Genomic DNA, 21,518 nt, shown 5'->3' with positions numbered 1-21,518 from the left:
AATGTTCATGCACACTGGGGACAAAAGTCCACAGCTATCCTGGCAATAGATCTGGCGTAAATGTGGCAGGATGGCAACGAATTCAGCCAAGGCCCAGATACAAAACCTCCAGGCCTTCTCTGCAGGGCCTTGTTTCACCCCAGTGTATCAGGATTTACTAATGTACCCCTTTACCTCAATGTACCACAATTCACTAATGTACCTCCTCACCCCAATATGCCATCATTCACCAATGTAGCCCTTCACCCTAATGTACCATCAGTCACCCCAATAAGAACACAAGAAATAGGAGCAGGAGTAGGCCAATCGGTCCCTCGAGCCTGCTCCACCATTCAATAAGATCATGGCTGATCTGATCCTAACCTCAAATCTTCTATCACTGTGCATCCACCTGAACCCATGTGATCTCCCGGGAGAGGCGAAAAACCAGATAAAGACCCAATGGCCAATTTGGGAGAAAAAAATCTGGGAAATTCCTCTCCGACCCATCTAGGCGATCGAAATTCTTCCAGGAGATCACTCTGTCCCTATATTTTCTACACTACTTACCTTCTGTAAAGGCGATCTCCACCCCAGCCAGGAACAGGAATAAAACCATCTCCTGAAATCTAACACAGAATTAGAACACAGTAGGAGCAGAACCAGGCTACACGGCCCCTGGGCCCACTCCACTACCCACAGGGCCATGACCATTCCGAACCTAGACTCATGTCCAATTTCCTGCCCGCTCCCCGTAACCCTTAATTCCCTTTACTTCTAGGAAACTATCTATTTCTGTTTTAAATTTATTTAATGATGTAGCTTCCACAGCTTTCTGGGGCAGCAAATTCCACAAACCTACCACCCTCTGAGTGAAGAAGTTTCTCCTCATCTCAGTTTTGAAAGAGCAGCCCCTTATTTTAAGATTATGCCCCCTAGTTCTAGTTTCACCCATCATTGGGAACATCCTCACCGCATCCACCCAATCAAGCCCCTTCACAATCTTATATGTTTCAATAAGATCGCCTCTCATTCTTCTGAACTCCAATGAGTAGAGTCCCAATCTACTCAACCTCTCCTCATATGTCCATCCCCTCATCCCTGGGATTAACCGAGTGAACCTTCTTTGTACTGACTCAAGAGCAAGTATGTCTTTTCTTAAGTATGGACACCAAAACTGTATGCAGTATTCCAGGTGCGGTCTCACCAATACCTTGTACAACTGCAGCAATACCTCCCTGTTTTTATATTCCATCCCCCTAGCAATTCACTAATGTACCCCTTTAAAAAGAAAGACTTGCATTTATATAGCGCCTTTCATGACCACAGAGTGTCCTAAAGCGCTTTACAACCAATTAAGTACTTTCTAAAGTGTCGTCACTGTTGTAATGTGGGAAACGCAGCAGCCAATTTGCGCACAGCAAGATCCCACAAACAGCAATGTGATAATGACCGGATAATCTGTTTTTAATGATATTGGTTGAGGGATAAAAATTGGCCCAGGACACTGGGGATAACTCCTCTGCTCTTCTTCGAAATAGTGCCGCGGGATCTTTTGTCCACCTGAGAGAGGCAGACGGGGCCTTGGTTTAAACATCTCATCCGAAAGACGGCACCTCCGACAGTGCAGCGCTCCCTCAGCACTGCACAGGAGTGTCAGCCAGGATTTTTGTGCTGCTTTGTACCCCTTCACCCCGAACGATTCCTGCAATTGTGTTCTCTCAGTGACTGATGACCTTTCTAAGGTCCCATGACTGTTGTGATGCCCTGTTAACCTGGGTGCATCCAATGTTTTTCTTTAGCGAATGAAAGAATGTATAAATCTGACCTTGGGTAATCGCTCGGGGTCCCCTGGGTGCCGTGGGATCACTTTTTGTAGCCGTTGGAATCCATAGTCAATCGTGGGTTCATTCAGCGCTGTAGAATTAGAAGGAAACAAGAGGAAATCAGTCAATGGCAATGAGGGAGATAGTAGAGATAAAGGATACAGTCGTAAAGGCCAAGACACTGGCAGAGTCTTCAACGGCAGGGGTTAGACACCACAGCTAACCCAATGCTGTCTTCAGCCGTTAGCTACACATGCATGCGACTAGACAGTGAACCCTAGCTCAGGATTCTGAGGCCAATTGTGGTGGTCTTATCGCGGCCCCCTGACTGACATCAGCAAAGCACAGTTTAGTGTCAGCTGTGGCTCAGTGGGCAGCACCCTCGCCTCGGAGTCAGAAGGTTGTGGGTTCAAGTCCCACTCCAGAGACTTGAGCACAAAAATCTAGGCTGACACTCCAGCGCAGTGCTGAGGGAGCGCCGCACTGTCGGAGGCGCTGTCTTTCGGATGAGACGTTAAACCGAGGCCCCGCTTGCTCTCTCAGGTGGTCGTAAAAGATCCTACGGCCACTATTTTGAAGAAGAGCAGGGGAGATATCCCCGGTGTCCTGGCTAATATTTATCCTTCGATCAACATCACTAAAAAACAGATTATCTGGTCATTATTATCACATTGTAGGAGCTTGCTGTGCTCAAATTGGCTGCTGTGTTTCCTACATTACAACAGTGACTACACTTCGAAAAGTACTTCATTTGCTGTAAAGCGCTTTGGGATGTCCTGAGGTTGTGAAAGGCGCTATAGAAATGAAAGTCTTTCTTTCTTTCTTTCAGACTGAACATGGTGCGTTCGTGGTCTGCACTGATCAGTTCCACACTGGAGATTGCAATTACCAATGGAGCCATCAGGGAAGGATCCTTCAGACACCATCACAAGCTTAATGTCTGACCCTAATAACCACAGGAAGTTGTGGAAGTTTCATCAGACCTGGGTTTCTGATTGTCAGTGTGGTTTAGTTGGTAGGGCTCTCCTCTCTGTGTCAGTGGCATGATACTGCACAGAAGGAGGCCATTGGGCCCATCGTGCCTGTGCCGGCTCTCTGGTAGAGCTATCCAATTCGATCCACTCCCCCCCGCCCCCCGCTCTTTCCCCACAGCCCTGCAAATATTTCCCCTTCAAGTATTTATCCAATTCCCTTTTTGAAAGTTACTGCTGAATCTGCTTCTACCGCCCTTTCAGGCAGCGCATTCCAGATCACAACAACTCGCTGTGTAGAATAATGTTTCCTCATGTTGCCTCTGGTTCTGGGTTCGAGTATGATTCCAGAACTTGAGTACGTTACCTAGACTGACACCACAGTGCAGTGCTGAACAGCTGAAGACGCCATCTTTCAGGTGAGACATTAAAGTGAGCTCCTCGTCTGCCTCAGTTCCTTCCCTTTCCCTTTCCACAAATAGATCAAATTGTCCCCAGAACCCATTTGTACTGCTCGCTTCTATATCCTTTCCTGGCAACTTGTTCCACAAGTATATTCCCTCTGCCTTCCATTCTCTGTAATCTCCTTCAGCCCTACAACACCCCCCCCCCCCCACCGAGATATCTGCGCTCCTCTAATTCTGCCCTCTTGAGGATCCCTGATTATAATCGCTCAACCTTTGGTGGCCGGGCCTTCTGTTGCCCAGGCCCTAAGCTCTGGAATTCCCTGCCTAAACATCTCCGCCTCGCGACCTCGCTTTCCTCCTTTAAGACGCTCCTTAAAATCTACCTCTTTGACCAAGCTTTTGGTCACCTGCCCTAATTTATCCTTATGTGGCTCGGTGTCAAATTTTTTTGTCTTAAAATACTCCTGTGAAGCACCTTGGGACGTTTTACTACGTTAAAGGGGCTATATAAATACAAGTTGTTGTTGTTGTTGTGGTTCTAACCACCTCCTAATTATTAATAGGTTTAATTTAGTTTGTTGTACAGAAGATTAAGGGGTGATCTAATCCTTTAATTGACAATAGGGAGTGCACAATGTCACTCTGCTGTAGATGAAGTGCATTGGGACTGTTCTGACAGGTGTGATAAGTCACAAAATAAATGCGCCTTCTTTGCTTCACAACAAAGCTAAAGTAAACACGGGAATTTGGCCAGATTCTGTTCAATTCCCAGTGGGGGTTGGGCCCACAGCACCAAATGTCCCCCAGTTCATCTCGAGTCATCACAAAATGAGCAATCTCACTAGGAGAGGTCGTGGGACGCTGGATGTGAAAGGTGCGGTAATGTTTCCGTAGAGGACTGTTTTTTTCTCAGGTTGGTGTTGAGGCTTGCATGGCCTTGCCCCCCCCTCCCTATCTCTGTAACCTCCTCCAGCCCTACAACCCTCCGGAGATCTCTGTGCTTTTCTAATTCTGGCCACTTGCGCATCCCCGATTTTCTAACGCTCTACCATTGGTGGCCGAGTCTCCAGCTGCCTGGACCCTAAGTTCCCTCCCTAAACCTCTCCACCTCTCACACCTCCCTTAAGGCGCCCCTTAAAACCTGCCTCTTTGACCAATTTAATCACCTGCCCCAATATCTTCTTATGTGGCTCGGTGTCAAATTTTGTTTGATAATCGCTCCTGTGAAGCGCCTTGGGACGTTTTACTACGTTAAAGGCGCTATATAAATGCAAGCTGTTTGTGGGGGGCGGAGGAGAGGGCTACAGGGAACAAGAGGAGGAGAGGGTGTTTAGACCTGAGGTGGAGCACTGAGCATAGACGTCATAATTAGAGAAGGAAGAAAGGCTGTGATGGAGCCAGGTGTCGTAATCTTGACGGGATCATCACCCGTCAAGGCAGACATTTTCCTCTATGCTACGAAACAGTAACTGGAGAATATTCCAATCAGAAAATCTTCAAAGGGAAGCAATCAGAGAGAGTTCCAACTCTTAAGCGACTCCTGCTGGTAAATTTTCGTCTGTGGACATGTGGCGGGGGGAAAGGGTAGGATGGTGTTGGGTTGAGCTCCAAGTCGGGTTGCCAACACTCCAGGGTTGTCCTGGAGTCTCCAGGAAATGAAGATTGATATCGAGTACGCTGCGGGAGAAAAATCACGGGGCAATTTTTAAAAAAAAATTGTGTTTCATTTTTTCATTGTCGTTGAACACTTTCGCTTAATAGTTATATAAAATATATTGGAGGTGGGGAACAAAGACTGTTTGACCGAGAGTCATCCAGTCGGATAATGAAAAGACTGTTTGCTTTCCAATTGGCCGTGGGAAGGCGAAGGCGCCGTGAGGAAGGGCGTGTCGGGCGACCAATGGCAGGAGCTTGGGGGGGGGGGGTGCGGGGGTTGGCTGAAGACGGGAGGTCATGTGAATGAAACCTCCAACAATCTGTCCCGCCAGAGTTGGCCACCCTCACCTTCGGGCAACCATTTCCTTGCAAGCAAAGAAGCTTCAGTAACTGGAGAAGCTTCGAGTCAGAAGGGCTTCAGGGGGAAGAACAATCAGAGAGGGGTTCCAATTCCTTGGTTACCCCTTGGTAAACTGGTGGACATCATAGAAACATAGAAGAGAGGAGCAGGAGTAGGCCATTCGGCCCCTCGAACCTGCTCCGCCATTTAATGAGATCACGGCTGATCATCCAAATTCAGTACCCTGTCCCTGCTTTCTCCCCATACCTCTTGATCCCTTTAGCCTTAAGAAATATATCCAACTCCTTCTTGAATATATTTAATGAGTTGTTCTCCACTGCCTTCTTTGGTAGAGAATTCCACAGGTTCACCACTCTCTGGGTGAAGAAATGGCTTACCCCTTATCCTTAGACTGTGACCCCTGGTTCTGGACTCCCCCGCCATCAGGAACATCCTTCCTGCATCTAGTCTGTCTAGTCCTGTTAGAATTTTATAAGCTTCAATGAGCGGAGGGGCAGCGGGGGCGCGGTAGGACAGCCTTGGGCTGGGCTCCAATAGTCCGACAGTCCGCCAGCACTGGCTATGCAGGCTCCCGCAGGCAGATGGGCTATTTGAGCAAGGTGCGGGGGGGCGGGGACTGATACCTGGGTAAAAGTAAAAGTCGACACCGTCAGGAGAGAGAAAAAACAAAGAAAGACTTGCATTTCTATAGCGTCTTCACAACCACCGCATGTCCCAAAGTGCTTTACAGCCAATGAAGTACTATTTTGAAGTGTAGTCAATTCAATTCAATTCAATTCAAATCGCTTTATTGGCATGACAAGGTACATCTTATGTTGCCAAAGCATTGAAAAACATTTATGGTTGAACACATAAACGCAGATCTATCCATACAGTGTATAAACAGATATATCCCTGAGTGTATAAATATACATTCGTATAATTTGTATATACTCTATTCTTAGATTTACTGGTTGTCCCTCTGTTTATGGCAAGCTGTAACATAGTGTGCCGCTAAGGTTACACAATTTCTCTGTTCCCCTAGTAGGTATGGGAGTTTTTGGTCGTCATTCAAATTTCTGAATTCAGGGCATATTTCTGTGAATTTTGGGTAGAAATTCTCCCTGATGCCCTGATATTTTCCACAAGCTGTGAGGAAGTGCATCTCTGTCTCCACCACTCTCTGACTGCAGTGAGAGCATATCCTGTCCTCTCACTGTTGTAATGTAGGAAACGCAGCAGCCAATTTGTGCACAGCAAGCTCCCACAATGTGGTAATGATCAGATAATCTGTTTTTGTGATGCTGATTGAGGGATAAATATTGGCTGGGACACCGGGCCATGGGATCGTTTATGTTCACGAGGGAGCAGACGGGGCCTGGGTTTAACATCTCATCTGAAAGACGGCACCTCCAACAGTGCAGCACTCTCTCGGCACTGCACTGGGAGTGTCAGCCGAGATTTTTGTGCTCAAGTCTCTGGAGCGGGACTTGCGCACTCGGAGGCCAGAGTGCTACCCACTGAGCCACAGCTGAAGAGGTGGAAAAACAGGAAATGGAAAGGAAAAGAAACACACAAAGCCAAGCCTCTCTGAATAACGGACTGGTTTGAGAACACCGGCCCTCCCTAGCGGGGCCTCATCTCTGTAAAGAGGTGATAAGCTTGAATCCCAGAGAGGACCGAGCAATGAACGGTCAACAAACAGCAAGGCTGATGATCGAGGTGTTTATTAGAGTAGAGGAACTCTTGTAGATTTTTACATTTTTTGGTTGTGCGCATGCAGGAATTTCACAATCTGTGGCCCAGTGGGTAGCACCTTTGCCTCTGAGTCAGAAGGTTGTGGGTTCAAGTCCCACTCCAGAGACTTGAGCACAAAAATCTAGGCTGACACTCCAGCGCAGTGCTGAGGGAGTGCTGCACTGTCAGAGGTGCCGTCTTTCAGATGAGACGTTAAACCGAGGCCCCGTCTACTCTCTCGTAAAAGATCCCATGGCTATTATTTTGAAGACAAGCAGCGGGAGTTCACAGAAATCACAGAAACCCCACAGTGCAGATAGAGGCCATTTGAGCCCATCGAGCCTGCACTGACACATATCCCACCCGATCCCCGTAACCCCTACACCAACACATAGAGTCATAGAGTCATAGAGTTTTACAGCACAGAAAGAGGCCCTTCGGCCCATCGTGTCTGCGCCGCCCATCCATCCCTGTCCAGTCTAATCCCATTTTCCAGCATTTGGTCCATAGCCTTGTATGCAATGGCATTTCAAGTGCTCATCCAAATGCTTCTTGAATGTTGTGAGGGTTCCTGCCTCCACCACCCTTTCAGGCATTGAGTTCCACATTCCAACCACCCTCTGGGTGAAAAAGTTCCTCCTCAAATCCCCTCTAAATCTCCTGCCCCTTACCCTGAATCTATGCCCCCTTGTTATTGACCCCCCCACTAAGGGGAAAAGTTCCTCTTTATCTACCCTATCTATGCCCCTCATTATTTTGTACACCTCAATCAGGTCCCCCCTCAGCCTTCTCTGCTCCAAGGAAAACAACCCCAGCCTGTCCAGCCTCTCTTCATAGCTGAGGCGCTCCATCCCAGGTAACATCCTGGTGAATCTTCTCTGCACCCTCTCCAAAGCAATCACATCCTTCCTATAGTGAGGCGACCAGAACTGCACACAGTACTCCAGCTGTGGCCTCACCAGCGTTTTGTACAGCTCCATCATAACCTCCCTGCTCTTATATTCTATGCCTCGGCTAATGAAGGCAAGTATCCCATATGCCTTTTTAACCACCTTATCTACCTGCTCCGCTGCCTTCAGGGATCTATGTACATGTACACCAAGGTCCCTCTGACCCTCTGTACTTCCTAGGGTCCTACCACCCTATCCCCGTAACCCCACGTATTTAATCCCCCTAACACTAAGGGTCACATTTTATCATAGCCAATCAACCTAACCCGCACATCTTTGGTGTCCCCGGTGTCCTGGCCAATATTTATCCCTCAATCAACATCTAAAACAGATTATCTGGTCATTATCACATTGCTGTTTGTGGGATCTTGCTGTGCGCAGATTGGCTCCGTGTTTCCTACGTTACAACAGTGACTACACTTCAAAAATACTTCATTGGCTGTAAAGCGCTTTGGGGCGTCCAGTGGTCGTGAAAGGTGCTATAGAAATGCAAGTCATTCTTCTTTTCCCTGCTCGGTTATGCAATTAAATTTTCTAGATGGATCTAAACAATAAAAATGTTTAACACACTTGCTTTAAGAAGACAATTTTTTTTAAATAAAGTTTAGCTGGATGATTATAATTGGATATTTTTACATCAGTACTCCCATCTGAGTTTGTTCTGTACCCTGTATTTCTCTTTGTCTCGGTCTGTGTCGCTTCTCGCCCCTCCTGCCAGTTTAGAGACATTAATGATCTGAGGTCGCACTCTAATATAATTTAATTTAGTCTGTGGTCTAGGATCGAGGCAAAACCAGCCACAATGACACCATTATCATCTATTGCCAGTCGTTCTGAATCAGCTGATTTTATTCCCAGCTCTCTCGCTCCATCTCTCGGTTAAGTTGTTTCAATCCTTCTTTAACTTCAGAGACTTGAGCACAAAATCTAGGCCGACACTTCCAGCGCAGTGCTGAGGGAGTGCTGCACGGTCGGAGGTGCCGTCTTTCGGATGAGACAAAAGAAATAGGGGCAGGAGGGGGCCCCCTCGAGCCTGCTCCTCCATTCAACAAGATCATGGCTGATCTTCTACCATCAACTCGACTTTCCCGCCCTTATCCCCATATCCCTCGATTCCCTCAGTGTGCATAAATCTATCGATCTCGGTCCTGAATATACTCAAGAGGTTGAGCCTCCACAGCCCTCTGGGATAGAGAACTCCAAAGATTCACCACCCTCTGAGTGAAGAAATTTCACCTCATCTCAGTGCTAAATGGCCGACCCCTTATTCTGAGATGTTAAACCGAGGCCCCCATTTGCTCTCTCAGGTGGACGTGAAAGATCCCGTTGCACTATTTTGAAGTGGCGCAGGGGAGTTCTCCCCGGTGACATGGCCAATGTTAATCCCTCGATCAACACTGTGGTGATGATCTCATTGCCGTGTGTGGCACCTCGCTGTATGCAATAATCGGCTGCCGCGTTTCCGACAGTGCAACGCTGAATGCACTTGGAAAAAAATATTTAGTTGGCTGTAAAGCTCTTTGGGAAGTCCTGAGGTCGTGAAAGGTGCTATATAAATGCAAATCTCTCTTTCTTTCCCTCACTGTACTCAGTCTCAATCGCTGAGAAGGGTTCCAAGTGGGACACAGAGGAAAGAAGTGGCACAGAATCACTATGGGATGGAAATTGCAGTGTTATACTGTGAACAAATTGACAAACAGACTGGGGTGAAATTCATCTGATTGCTATTTTAATTAAGTCATTAACCCGTTAGATTGACATTGAATTAATGTCTTTGTTAATGGTGATTAGAAAGATTTTCCAAACTCATTATAAGGAGTGCACAGAGTAATTTCAAACCCTTAAAGTACTGGATAGAACTCAATGAAGAAGCACCATTCAGCCAGAAGGAACAAAGAGGGATTGATAGCAAAACTGGCCATTCACAGCTCTTTATAAGCACCAGCACTAGAATTTTAAAAAACTATTTTTAGAAGTAACTGAAATTTATTTTTTGTTGTATAAAACAACATATTAAAGCACAAACTCCTCAAATTTTCTGCGGTAGCTTTGAAAGTAATAAATGTATACATAATATAGACTAACGTGTTACCGTTGGCTCAGTTGGTTGCTGAGAGGTTGTTTCCCCTGGCTGGAGTGTCTAGATCGAGGGGGCATAGTCTCAGGATAAGGGGTCGGCCATTTAAGACTGAGATGAGGAGAAATGTCTTCACTCTGAGGGTTGTGAATCTTTGGAATTCTCTGAGATAGATAGATTTTTGGACTCTAGGGGGATCAAGGGATATGGAGATCGGGCGGGAAATTGAGGTCGAAGATCAGCCATGATCTTATTGAATGGCGGAGCAGGCTCGAGGGGCCGTATGGCCTACTCCTGCTCCTATTTCTTATGTTCTCACTAGCTGGGGGGGCCCGGCGTTGCCAGGGCAGTTCAGAGGGCCGCGCGGTTGATGGCCGGCCGCTGCCGCTCCCCCACTCTGTGTCTCGGGCCGCGCGGTTGACGGCCGGCCGCTGCCGCCCCCCTGCTCTGTGTCTCGGGCCGAGCGGTTCACGGCCGCCCGCTGCCGCCCCCCTGCTCTGTGTCTCGGGCCGAGCGGTTGTGAGGCCCGGCCCGAGTGACCCCAACTCACCTCCTGCTCCGGCGGGCCGACGCAGCTGCCCCGCTCGCTGCTGAGGAAAAGCAGGGGAAAAACTGGCGGCGACTTTTCGGGAGGCTGCAGGATTAGGTCCCGCCCGTGACGCACCGATTGGTCAACCATCAGGTCACTGAACTGTAGGATTGGTCAACCATCACGTCACTCAACGCTAATGAGCAGTAGGATTGGTCAACCGCTAATGAGCGGAGTTTTGAACGTTTTTTGTATACTGTCCGAACAATTTTTGTCTGACCAAAAAGTAAATACGCCTATGACACTCCCCTGATCATCAGCTTTCTTTTGATATAACATATGTGTAGGTACGCTCTATAACTTGTGTGTATAGCGGACAGACAGACATACAGACAGACATACGGACAGACATACGGACAGACAGGCGGACAGACAAACCAACTGCTTTATTATATATATATGATAGATAGATAGATGTTGCACTCTTGGCTTTGACCCAGAGGTTTGTGGGGTCAAGCCAATTTGCGCACAGCAAGGTCCCACAAACAGCAATATGATAGCGATCAGACAATCTGTTTCAGTGATGTTGGTTGAGAGATAAATATTGGCCCAGGACACCGGGGAGAACTCCCCATATCTCCAAAATTGTACCATGGTATCTTCCACCTCAACCTGAGGGGGCAGACGGTGGCTTCAGTTAAATGTCTCATCCGAAAGACGGCACCTCCGACAGTGCGGCACTCTCTCAGCACTGCGCTGGGAGTGTCGGCCTAGATTTTTGTGCTCAAGTCTCTGGAGTGGGGACTGAAACCCGCAACCTTTCTGACTCAGAGGCGAGGGTGCTACCGACGGAGCCACGGCTGAGGCGTAACCGAACGTTGGAGCAGGCGAGGGGGGGGGCCTACTCCCGTTCCTACGTTAACAGAGGTGCTAACCTGTTGAACTTAAACCTCTATTATAACGGCAGGGAGAGGATTTGATCCCAGCGGCATAAACGCAGCTGAGGTGAGGCGGCGGTTTCGACCGGCAGAAGACACGTAGCCTAGCTACCTAGGCCTCAAGTAGGCCGCTCTCCTCTCCGGGCAAGGAATGCCACACCTCCTGACTAAACATCTTCCATTCCCCCCCCGCCCCACCGCCCCCGCGCCTGCACGATGGAAACAATTTCCATCTTTATGTAATGCAAATTCGAAATTTGTGTGTGTGTATAAAAAAAATGCTCCCATAATCAGGCCATTAATCACAAAAAGGCTGTCAGCTTTGACTTTGGGGACAATTTGTCAAGCAAGTTGCTCACTCCAGTTTGTCAAGTACAGATCTTGTACTCGCTGTAATGATTGACACTCCAAATATAAGCAAGTCGAATAGCTTGTTTACACTAATATGCATAACTCGCTGTTTCATGAATAACAATCAGGTGCTATCCCCCGCTCCGCATACACACACCTCCACAAAGATCAGAGCCCAGTCAGCCAACTGCAAATAGTCTTTATTACTCGAATTACAATATTTGCTTTCTATTGAAACACCCTTTGCGGTGTGTTTACCTCCAAGAGCTCTGTGATAAATCAAATTGATTTAAGGCAGATTGTTTGCACTGAGCAAAGGGGTGTTAAAGCTCAGGATTGTTACTGGGGCTGTTCTATTGCAACACGCTTGATTACATCCAAATGGCTGATTTATTTATCTCTCACCTATTTAAATATTTACGTTGATTCATCTCTCTTCCCCGCTCTCTCTTTGCTTTGCACTCTCTATCTAACTCGCGCTCCATTTTCCATCGTTGTCCATCTCCCTCTGTTTATCTCCGGCTCGCTCTGTCTTTCTTCCTCCTTTATCTGTCCCTACGTACGTCTGACTGTCCCAACAACAACTTACTATATTAAAAGCTCTAAATAAATGCAACAAAAACGTCCCAAGGCGCTACACAGGAGCGTTACCAGACAAAATCTGACATCGAGCCACATAGGGCGAAATAAGGGCAGGAGGGAGGTTTTAAGGAGCATCTTAAAGGAGGAAAGAGAGGTAGAGAGGCAGAGAGGTTTAGGGAGGGAATTCCAGAGCTTAGGACCTCGGTGGCTGAAGGCACGGCCGCCAATGGTGGGGCGAAGGAAATCGGGAATAGAAACATAGAAGATAGGAGCAGGAGTAGGCCATTCGGCCCCTCGAGCCTGCTCCGCCATTCAATGCGATCATGGCTGATCATCCAAATTCAGTGCCCTGTCCTTGCTTTCTCCCCATATCCCTTGATCCCTTTAGCCTTAAGAAATATATCCAACTCCTTCTTGAATATATTTAATGAATTGGCCTCTACTGCCTTCAGTGGTAGAGAATTCCACAGGTTCACCACTCTCTGGGTGAAGAAATTCCTCCTCATCTCTGTCCTAAATGGCTTACCCCTTATCCTTAGAATGCACAAGAGGCCAGAGTTGGAGGAGCTCAGAGATCTCGGAGGGTTGTAGGGCTGCAGGGGCTCAATGGCGGAACAGGCTCCGGGGGATCAATGGCCTACTCTTGTTCCGTTGTACCTATGATCCTGGAGGAGGCTACAGAGCTAGGGAGGGTGAGACCGTGAAGGGATTTGAACAAAAGGGTGAGGATTTTTAAATCAAGGCGGTAGTAGACCGGGAACTGGTACGGGCCAGCAAGCACAGGGGCGATGGGTAAGCGGGACTCGGTGCGAGTCAGGACATGTGCAGCAGAGTTTCAGATGAGCTGAGATTTATGGAGGATGGAAGATGGGAAGTCAGTCAGGAGAGCGTTGGAATAGGCGGGTCTGGGGGCAACAAAGGCATGGACAAGGGTTTCAGCAGCAGATGAGCTGAGGCGGAACGGAGACGTGACGGGTGACATTACGGAGGTGGAAATAGGTGGTCTCGGTGATGGAGAGGATATGCGGTCTGGAGTTCACTCTCCCACTGTATCTCAGCTACACTGTTTTTGTGCTCCGCCTCAGTTAGATCGCCACCTTAATCTTCTCTACTCGAGGGATTGCAAGCCTAGTCGATGCAAGCTGTCCTCATAATTCAACCCTATTAGCCCCGGGATCATTCTCTGCTCCCCACCCCCTCTCCCTCCACAGCCGCTGACACTCACTACACCCCCCCCACCCCCTCACCTTATGGACAGCCTTCTCCTGATGTTGACGCCCGAGCTTCCCGCTGCCTGATTTCTGTCCTACCCGACAGACATGTGGCGCTTTCCACCGGGAGCCGATCCAAGCCACTGACCCGAGGCCCGGAATTTAAAATCAGCCGGGCCTTCCGAGTTGGTCTCCCGCGCGGGATTCGCGTCCACTCCCACCGGGAGTTGACATCGGCCCGTCCATCTCTCTTTCTATTGCGTCTCTTCCTTTCTCTTTTCTGTCTCTCTTCCATCGGTCACTACGGGCTGGATTTTGCCAATGGGAAGTTTTCGGAGGCGGGACTCCCACTTGTCAGGTTTCAGTCCCGCCTCCATCAACTTCTGGCCAACCCACGCTAGTTTCCCTCGATTGACCTTGTTAAGCCCGCCCAGCGGGCTTAGCAGGCCAATTAAGGGGAAGCCGGTTACAGAGAACGTCAACATATGACGTTTCATCTGTCAAAAATTTTTGACAGATGAATTGTCATCGTTTGACAGCTCTGCGAAGCTGTCAAACACTGACATTCTCTGTAGTTTGATGAGTTCTTGAATTCAAGACTCATCAAGCCTCTTTATTTAGCAGAATTTAGATGGTTGCTGCACTGGAGAATGCAGCGGCCATTTGTCATCTCTGCCGCGCAGATGCGAGACTCCACATACCCAACTCTTGAAGCCTGCAGAAAGAAGCAAAGATAAGTAAACTTTTTCTAACATTTCCACTTACCTCACACACTCACCTCTCCACACTTGCACCCATCACTCACCTCCACAGCGCACTTTTGCACCCCTCCGACCCCCGCAGACCCACTGCTCGCCTCGGTGACTCTGGCGGGGTTCGGAGCCTTCGGGAAGCCCGCACTCATGTGGGTAAAATGGGGATAATCCAATTTCTGCCTCCAGGAGATGGGACCCGGCGAGGGTCGGCTACCCACCTCCTGGCAAGATGGCACGGAGGCGGGTTAGGCACCCCCTCCCCCAGATTCTGCCATTTTCCCGTAAGTCCCGCCTCCCCAGGGCTTGCAAGATCGCGCCCTACGTTTCTATGGGCTGGATTTTGTCAGCCCCGAGGAGGCGGGTATGGAGGCAGGACTGCCAGTAAAGTTGCAGAAGGTGCGGCCGGCTGGCAAACCCGCCCCCATCCCACCTCCGTGCCCTTTTGCCAGGAGGCGGGAAGCCGTCCTGCCCGGGGTCCCGGCTCCTTGAGGCGGGAAAGGGATTAAATCCTATTAACTGCCTGTTAACAGGTAGCTAACAGGCAGAAAAAAGAATGAGTCCCATTTTGCCTTTCCAAGTGCAGGCTTCCCGACCTCGGAGAACCCCGCCAGGATGTAGGAGACGAGAAGGAGGTCTGCGGCAGTCGCAGGGATCTGAAAGTGAGATGTAGAGGTGAGTGATGGGTATTATGTCCGTGTGTAATTGAGACACGGACTGCAGGAGTTGGTTATAACAGGTCTTTACTGAGTGGAGACAAACTGGAACTACTATGCAAAAGTTACTACACAGGCTTATATACAGGGGTGGTCACTACTGGTACTGCAGTATACAGGGGCTGCAGAATATAGTTCCTTCTGCAAAGTACATACACTACAATTCCTCCCCTTTTAGCTAAACAGTACATAACATTCGATTAATAATTAAATAACATATTTACAATTACAGTTGCTAGATACATTAGCTGAAATTAAGCAATTATAAGTTCAGTCTTTGAGGAGGCTTCCTGATTCTGTCTGGATAACGCCTCTTTGGGGTATCAGGTTCTTCTGGCAAAGTTGATTCGGGATCAACGTCGTTGTTTGGTTCGTCTGCTTCCAATATCACCGATTCTGAGGTAGATGCAATTGGTACTTCGGTTTCATCACCAGGTGTATTGGATCGTGGTGTGGAATTGACGTTTTCCAGTGACTCTAGAATCTGGTCAGCATGGCGTCTTACAATGCTCTCTCCAACGTCCACGGTATACATTAGAGGTCCTTGCCGTGTGCAGATCGTTCCTGGCTGCCATTTCTCTGTGCGGTAGTCCCGGGCCAAAACTGGTTGACCTATCTTAAAACTCCTGGTCGGCCTTTCATTCATATTCTGAAACTGCCTGTTCTCCACATCTCTTCTGATGTTTGGCTTAACCAAATCCAAGCGGCATCGTAGTCTTCGATTAAAGAACATCATGGCTGGAGTTTGGTTGGTAACCGCATGTGTCGCATTCCGGTAGGCAAACAAGAAGTTATCCACCTTGTGTTGTAGGGGTATGTCTTCATTACACATTGCCTTGATAGCCTTCTTGAATGTTTGAACGAACCTCTCAGCCAATCCTTTGGTGGCTGGATGATATGGGGCAGATGTGTAATGCTTAACACCATTGTTCTTTAAGAACCTCCGGAACTCTTCAGACACAGACTGTGGTCCATTGTCGGAGCAAATCTGTTCAGGCAGCCCATTTCTGGCGAATATGGTTCGTAAGACTGTGATAGTTTTTTCTGTGGTGGTTGAGGACATTTTTATTACCTCTAGCCACTTTGAATGTGCATCCACCGCAATTAAAAACATCGAGTCCATAAATGGACCAGCAAAATCAATGTGCACCCTTTGCCATGGAGATGAAGGCCACTCCCATGGATGTAGAGGGGCTTGTGGTGGGGCGTTTTGGACCTTCTGGCATCCTGTACAGCTCTTGGTCAGCTCTTCGATTTCTCTATCGATTCCCGGCCACCACACAAATGCTCTGGCTAAGTTCTTCATTTTTACCCCTCCCAGATGAACCTCATGAAGCTCATTGAGCACTCTATCCTTCAATTTGGGTGGAATTACTACTCTGGATCCACACATCAAGGTTCCTCTGCACACTGACAGCTGTTCTCTTCTCGGCGAGAATGCTGGCAACAGTGGTTCGCCATGTGCTGGCCATCCCTTCACCGTTAAATCATAGACCCAGGAGAGTGTCGGGTCATTTCGTGTTTCCTTTTCTATGTTTGCATTCGTCACAGGGAGACATTCGACTATGGTCGAGTGGAATATCTCCACTGGATCCACTGCAGGTGCTTCTTCCACCGTCGGCAACGGTAGGCGCGACAATCCATCAGCATTCCCATGCTGTTTAGTTCCTTTGTACTCGATGTCATATTGGTGTGCCCCTAGGAAAAGGGACCACCTCTATAGCCGTTGTGCTGTCATTATCGGGACGCCCTTCTGAGGGTTGAAAATGGAGACAAGAGGTTGATGATCAGTTAGTAGAGTAAATTTCTGACCGTGCAGGTAGTGATTGAACTTCTTCACCCCCCACACCAGGCTGAGGGCCTCTCTGTCAATCTGGGCGTAGTTACGCTTGGCTGAAGTTAACGAGCGTGACGCAAAAGCTATCGGCCTCTCTGAACCATCAAGGAATTTATGTGACAGTACCGCTCCAATGCCGTAGGGAGACGCATCACACGCCAGTCTTATCGGTAGTGATGGGTTGTAGTGAGCCAATACTTCTCTTGAAGTGATTAGGTCTTTACTCTTCTGAAAGGCCCGCTTACATTCATCACTCCATTTCCATGCTACTCCAGTTTGTAGTAGGGCGTTCAGTGGGTGCAGAATTGTGGACAAATTCGGCAAAAACTTATGGTAGTAATTCACCAATCCGAGGAATGACCTCAGTTGCGACACATTTTCAGGCGCTGGAGCCTTAACTACCGCTTCAATTTTGTCAGGGGACTTATGTAACCCCTCTTCATCAATCACGTGGCCACAATACGATATCTGTTTCTTAAAAAACTTGCACTTGGGGCGATTGGCTCGTAGCCCATGTTCTCTTAGTCTAGTGAGCACCTGCTCTAGGTTGGCAAGCTGTTCACTGTCATCTTCACCTGTCACTAGGATGTCGTCCAAGAAACACTGAGTCCTCAGAATCCCTTGCAGGACTTGTTCCATCACTCTTTGCCATATCGCCGGAGCTGATGCTACTCCGAATATCAGTCGATTATACTGGTAAAGACCTTTGTGAGTGTTTATCGTGAGATACTTCCGAGAGGATTCTTCAACCTCCATCTGCAAATATGCTTGTGCTAGGTCAATTTTTGTAAAACGCTTCCCTCCAGATAGTGAGGCGAAAATATCTTCTATCCTCGGAAGAGGATACTGTACTGTGTGAAGGACTGGGTTCACCGTCACCTTGAAGTCCCCACAGATGCGAACCTTCCTTGGCTCCTCAGACTTATTGTTTAACGTTTTCTTCATGACAGGAACGATGGGTGTCGCCCACTCGCTCCAGTCTACCTTAGATAACACGCCTGCATTCTCCAGATTCTCCAGCTCTGCCTCGACAGCTGGGCGAATTGCATATGGTACCGGTCTTGCTTTGAAAAACTTGGGAATTGCATTCTCTTCTATTTTTATTGAGGCGGTTACGCCTTTAAGAGTTCCCAGTTCTTGTTGAAATACCTCTTTGGCGTTAGCTAAGATTTTTGACAATCGTCCAGGTGTGACGTCGTCATCCTTTTTACCAGCCACCGTCAGTGCCTGAATGGAGTGCCAGTCTAAACTTATCTTTCTGATCCATTCACGTCCCAATAACGGTGGTCCACCATCTTGCAGTATGTACAGATACAATTTCTGTATTTCCTTGCCGTTGTATTCGACAGGCACCCTTATTTTCCCTCTGGGGTATACTTTTGCCCCGTATACGTCCTCAAGATAATGGATGTCTCTTTCAAGGGTATGTGTGAGAATAGCCGCTCGTAGTCTCGTCGATTCATGACGGTCAGGGCTGATCCTGTATCCAATTCCATTTTGACTTGGGACCCTGCTATCGTGAGGGTGACCCAAATGGTTCGGTGATCCTCTTTTGCGATTACGTTGTGAAGTTTGAGACAGCTTAGTCTCTTGTTCCCGGATTCACTATCGCTCATCTGGTCTTCGGAACTACTGTCCGTCATCTTTTGTATTTTCCTGTACTGTTCCTTAGTAGCCTTTTTGTTGTCGTTAGTCTTCTTCCCAGACCTGCAAACTCGTGCAATGTGTCCCATCTTTCCGCATTGCCTGCATATGTTGTCCTTGGACCAGCAGTCCTTCTGGTCATGGGTTGTTCTGCCGCAGCGATAACATTTTTCAAATTCCCGTGTCATTTCGTGGGTGCCGTATTCCTGTGGCTTTTGCTGTATTTCCGCAGCTCCCCTTGCTGCTGCTTCGTACGATACTGCCGCGCTGAAAGCCTTATCTAGCGTCAGCTCTTTCTCTGAGAGTAACCTCTTCTGGGTTCCTTCACTCAGGCGTCCACAGACAAATTTGTCCCGTAGGGTATCTGCCAGTCCTGCTCCGAACTGGCAGTGCTTTGATAGCTTGCGTAGTTCTGTAAGGTAATCAGCATTGCTCTCATCTTTATGCTGATTTCTCCTGTGGAATTTAAATCTTTCTGCTATCAGCAGCGGTGTAGGATTTAGGTGTTCCTGTAGGATATCAACAATTTTGTTAAAACTCTTCGCCATTGGTTTGGCTGGAGTAATCAGGTTCCGCAATAGGCCGTACGTTCTTGCGCCCATTAAGTTTAGTAGTACCGATGCCTTTTTCTCATCGGCTACTTCGTTTGCCTCGCAATATACTTCGACTCTTTCCACATACGTGGTCCAGTCTTCTATTGCATTATCGAAGGCAGTGATATTGCCAGTCTTCGGCATCTTGGAAATCTAAGATGGCGCCTCCCGCGCTTTGCCTTCTTCCCCGATTTAACAAAATGGCACCTCCCGCGCTTTCCGTCTTCCCCGCTGCTGCTATCGCTGTTACTGGCGTTTTATGCCTTGATGGCGACGCCTATGGTCTTCGCGCACTTCCCCCCGCGCTGCTACTAACGCCGCTCTCCGCGGTTCCCGTGGCAAACTGCAGCTCCTCGCGGCTTTCTGTGCTTCAAATTTTTTTTATTTCCCCGTTGTCGGAGCAACCCTGCGGGACACTTTCCTCCCTCTTCTCGGGTCTGTACGCTGCCCGGCTTCGTAGCACCGGCCGCGCCCTGTGTGCTCCACCCTCTCTCTCCTCTTCCCGACAACGCTGCTCGGCCCCGTTGAAAAGCCACCCGATCGAGCTCTAGCCCGCCGCAGCCCAGGAAGGATCAGTGTACTACCTGCCACCAGCCCGATTAGCTGGAACACCATCGACAAGATAACCAAGCCCCGCTCTCGACAGCCTCTCCTGCAAATCTTCAACTCCGATGAATCAGAGGCGGTTGCCCACGGTCGATGCCCGTTTCTTCTGTTTGTTTTATTTTATTTTTTTCTTCTGGCCTCGACCTCTGACAACTTCGCTTCAGGGATGGATCCCCATGAGGTGGTGCAGACTGTAGGTAAGTTCGGATCTGCTCGTCGCCAGTATTATGTCCGTGTGTAATTGAGACACGGACTGCAGGAGTTGGTTATAACAGGTCTTTACTGAGTGGAGACAAACTGGAACTACTATGCAAAAGTTACTACACAGGCTTATATACAGGGGTGGTCACTACTGGTACTGTAGTATACAGGGGCTGCAGAATATAGTTCCTTCTGCAAAGTACATACACTACAATGGGTGCAAGTGTGGAGTGGTAAGTATGTAAGGTGAGTGTTAAGTGTTATAAAATGTTCACTTACCTTTGTTTCTACCTACAGCCTTCAGCCGCTGTGGATCCGGAGTCCCGACATCTCCACTGTAGATTTCACAGGCTGGCTGTTGGATCCTCCGAACCAACAGCCAGGTGATTTCTACAAAGTTGAAAGGTTTGATGAGTCCGGAACACAAGGTCTCATCAAACTACACAGAATGTCAGTGTTTGACAGCTTCACAGAGCTGTCAAACACTGACATTTCTTCTTTCAAGAAATCTTGACAGATAGCACTGTCAATGACTTCCCCCCTAATTGGCCTGCTGAGCTCGCAGGGCAGGCTTAACAAGGTCAATCAGGGGAAAATCCTGCTGGTTGGCTAGAAGATGATGGAGACGGGACTGAGACCCGGCAAGCAGCAGTCCCGCCTTCAACACGTCTCCATTCATAAAATCCAGCCCTTTGTGTCTCCTTGTGCCTCTCCCTGTGTCCACAGTTCTCGAAACATCCCAAAGCATTTCACAGTCAATGAATCACTTTAGAAGTGTAGTCACTGTTGTTTTGAAGGCAAATGCAACAGCCAAGGTCCCACAAACAGCAATGGCCAGTAAACGTGTGCTAGTGAGGTCGGTCGAGGGTTGAATGTCGCCATCGACAATGGGAGAACTCCTAACTGTACTTTGAAAAATGCCCGGTTTATATCCGTGTGAACAGGCAGGCAAGGTCTTGGTTTACCGTCTCATTCTAAAGACAGCGTCACCAACAGTGCAGCACTCTCTCAATACTGAACCGCTCAGGGGGGGCGGGGGGCGCGATTTTATCCCTACTCGCTCAGCAGAAACCTGGCGGTTGGGCACTTAAAATTGCCCCGGCTCTGACCTGTCCGAAATCCGCCATGATCGCAACATCAGCAATTTTAACCTGCTCTCCCGAGCAGGCGGCAAGGACACACGCCCGGAGCCAACGGGGTCCTTCTTTACATAGGCATGTTGCTGCCCGATGACATCATTGCGACCCGGGAATGACGTATGAAGAGAGGTTGGGTCGATTGGGCTTATACTCGCTGGAGTTTAGAAGAATGAGAGGGGATCTCATTGAAACTTATAAAATTCTAACAGGACTGGACAGACTAGATGCAGGAAGGATGTTCCTGATGGCGGGGGAGTCCAGAACCAGGGGTCACAGTCTAAGGATAAGGGGTAAGCCATTTAGGACTGAGATGAGGAGGAATTTCTTCACCCAGAGAGTGGTGAACCTGTGGAATTCTCTACCACAGAAGACAGTAGAGGCAAATTCATTAAATATATTCAAGAAGGAGTTAGATATATTTCTTAAGGCTAAAGGGATCAAGGGATATGGGGAGAAGGCAGGGACAGGGTACTGAA

The 21,518-nt window shown here is 48.4% G+C and overlaps 1 protein-coding gene across 3 annotated transcripts in view; it reads right to left on the bottom strand.

The window, feature by feature from the left end:
* Positions 1-21,518, bottom strand: part of LOC147123760 (transcription factor COE3-like) — a 145,731-nt gene that overhangs the window by 67,676 nt on the left and 56,537 nt on the right. For all 3 annotated transcript variants that reach the window (XM_085975725.1, XM_085975736.1, XM_085975729.1), the window contains exon 4: positions 1,808-1,896. In XM_085975725.1, coding sequence (XP_085831851.1) covers positions 1,808-1,896 — 89 coding nt within the window. The remainder of the gene's footprint in view (positions 1-1,807; positions 1,897-21,518) is intronic.

This window comes from Somniosus microcephalus, chromosome 2 (assembly GCF_052327205.1).
Source record: "Somniosus microcephalus isolate GS21.2 chromosome 2, FLI_Smic_1.0, whole genome shotgun sequence".
Lineage (NCBI taxonomy): Eukaryota > Metazoa > Chordata > Chondrichthyes > Squaliformes > Somniosidae > Somniosus > Somniosus microcephalus.
The sequence above is the reverse complement of the archived record's forward strand: the minus strand, read 5'-3'. Positions and strand labels throughout refer to the sequence as shown.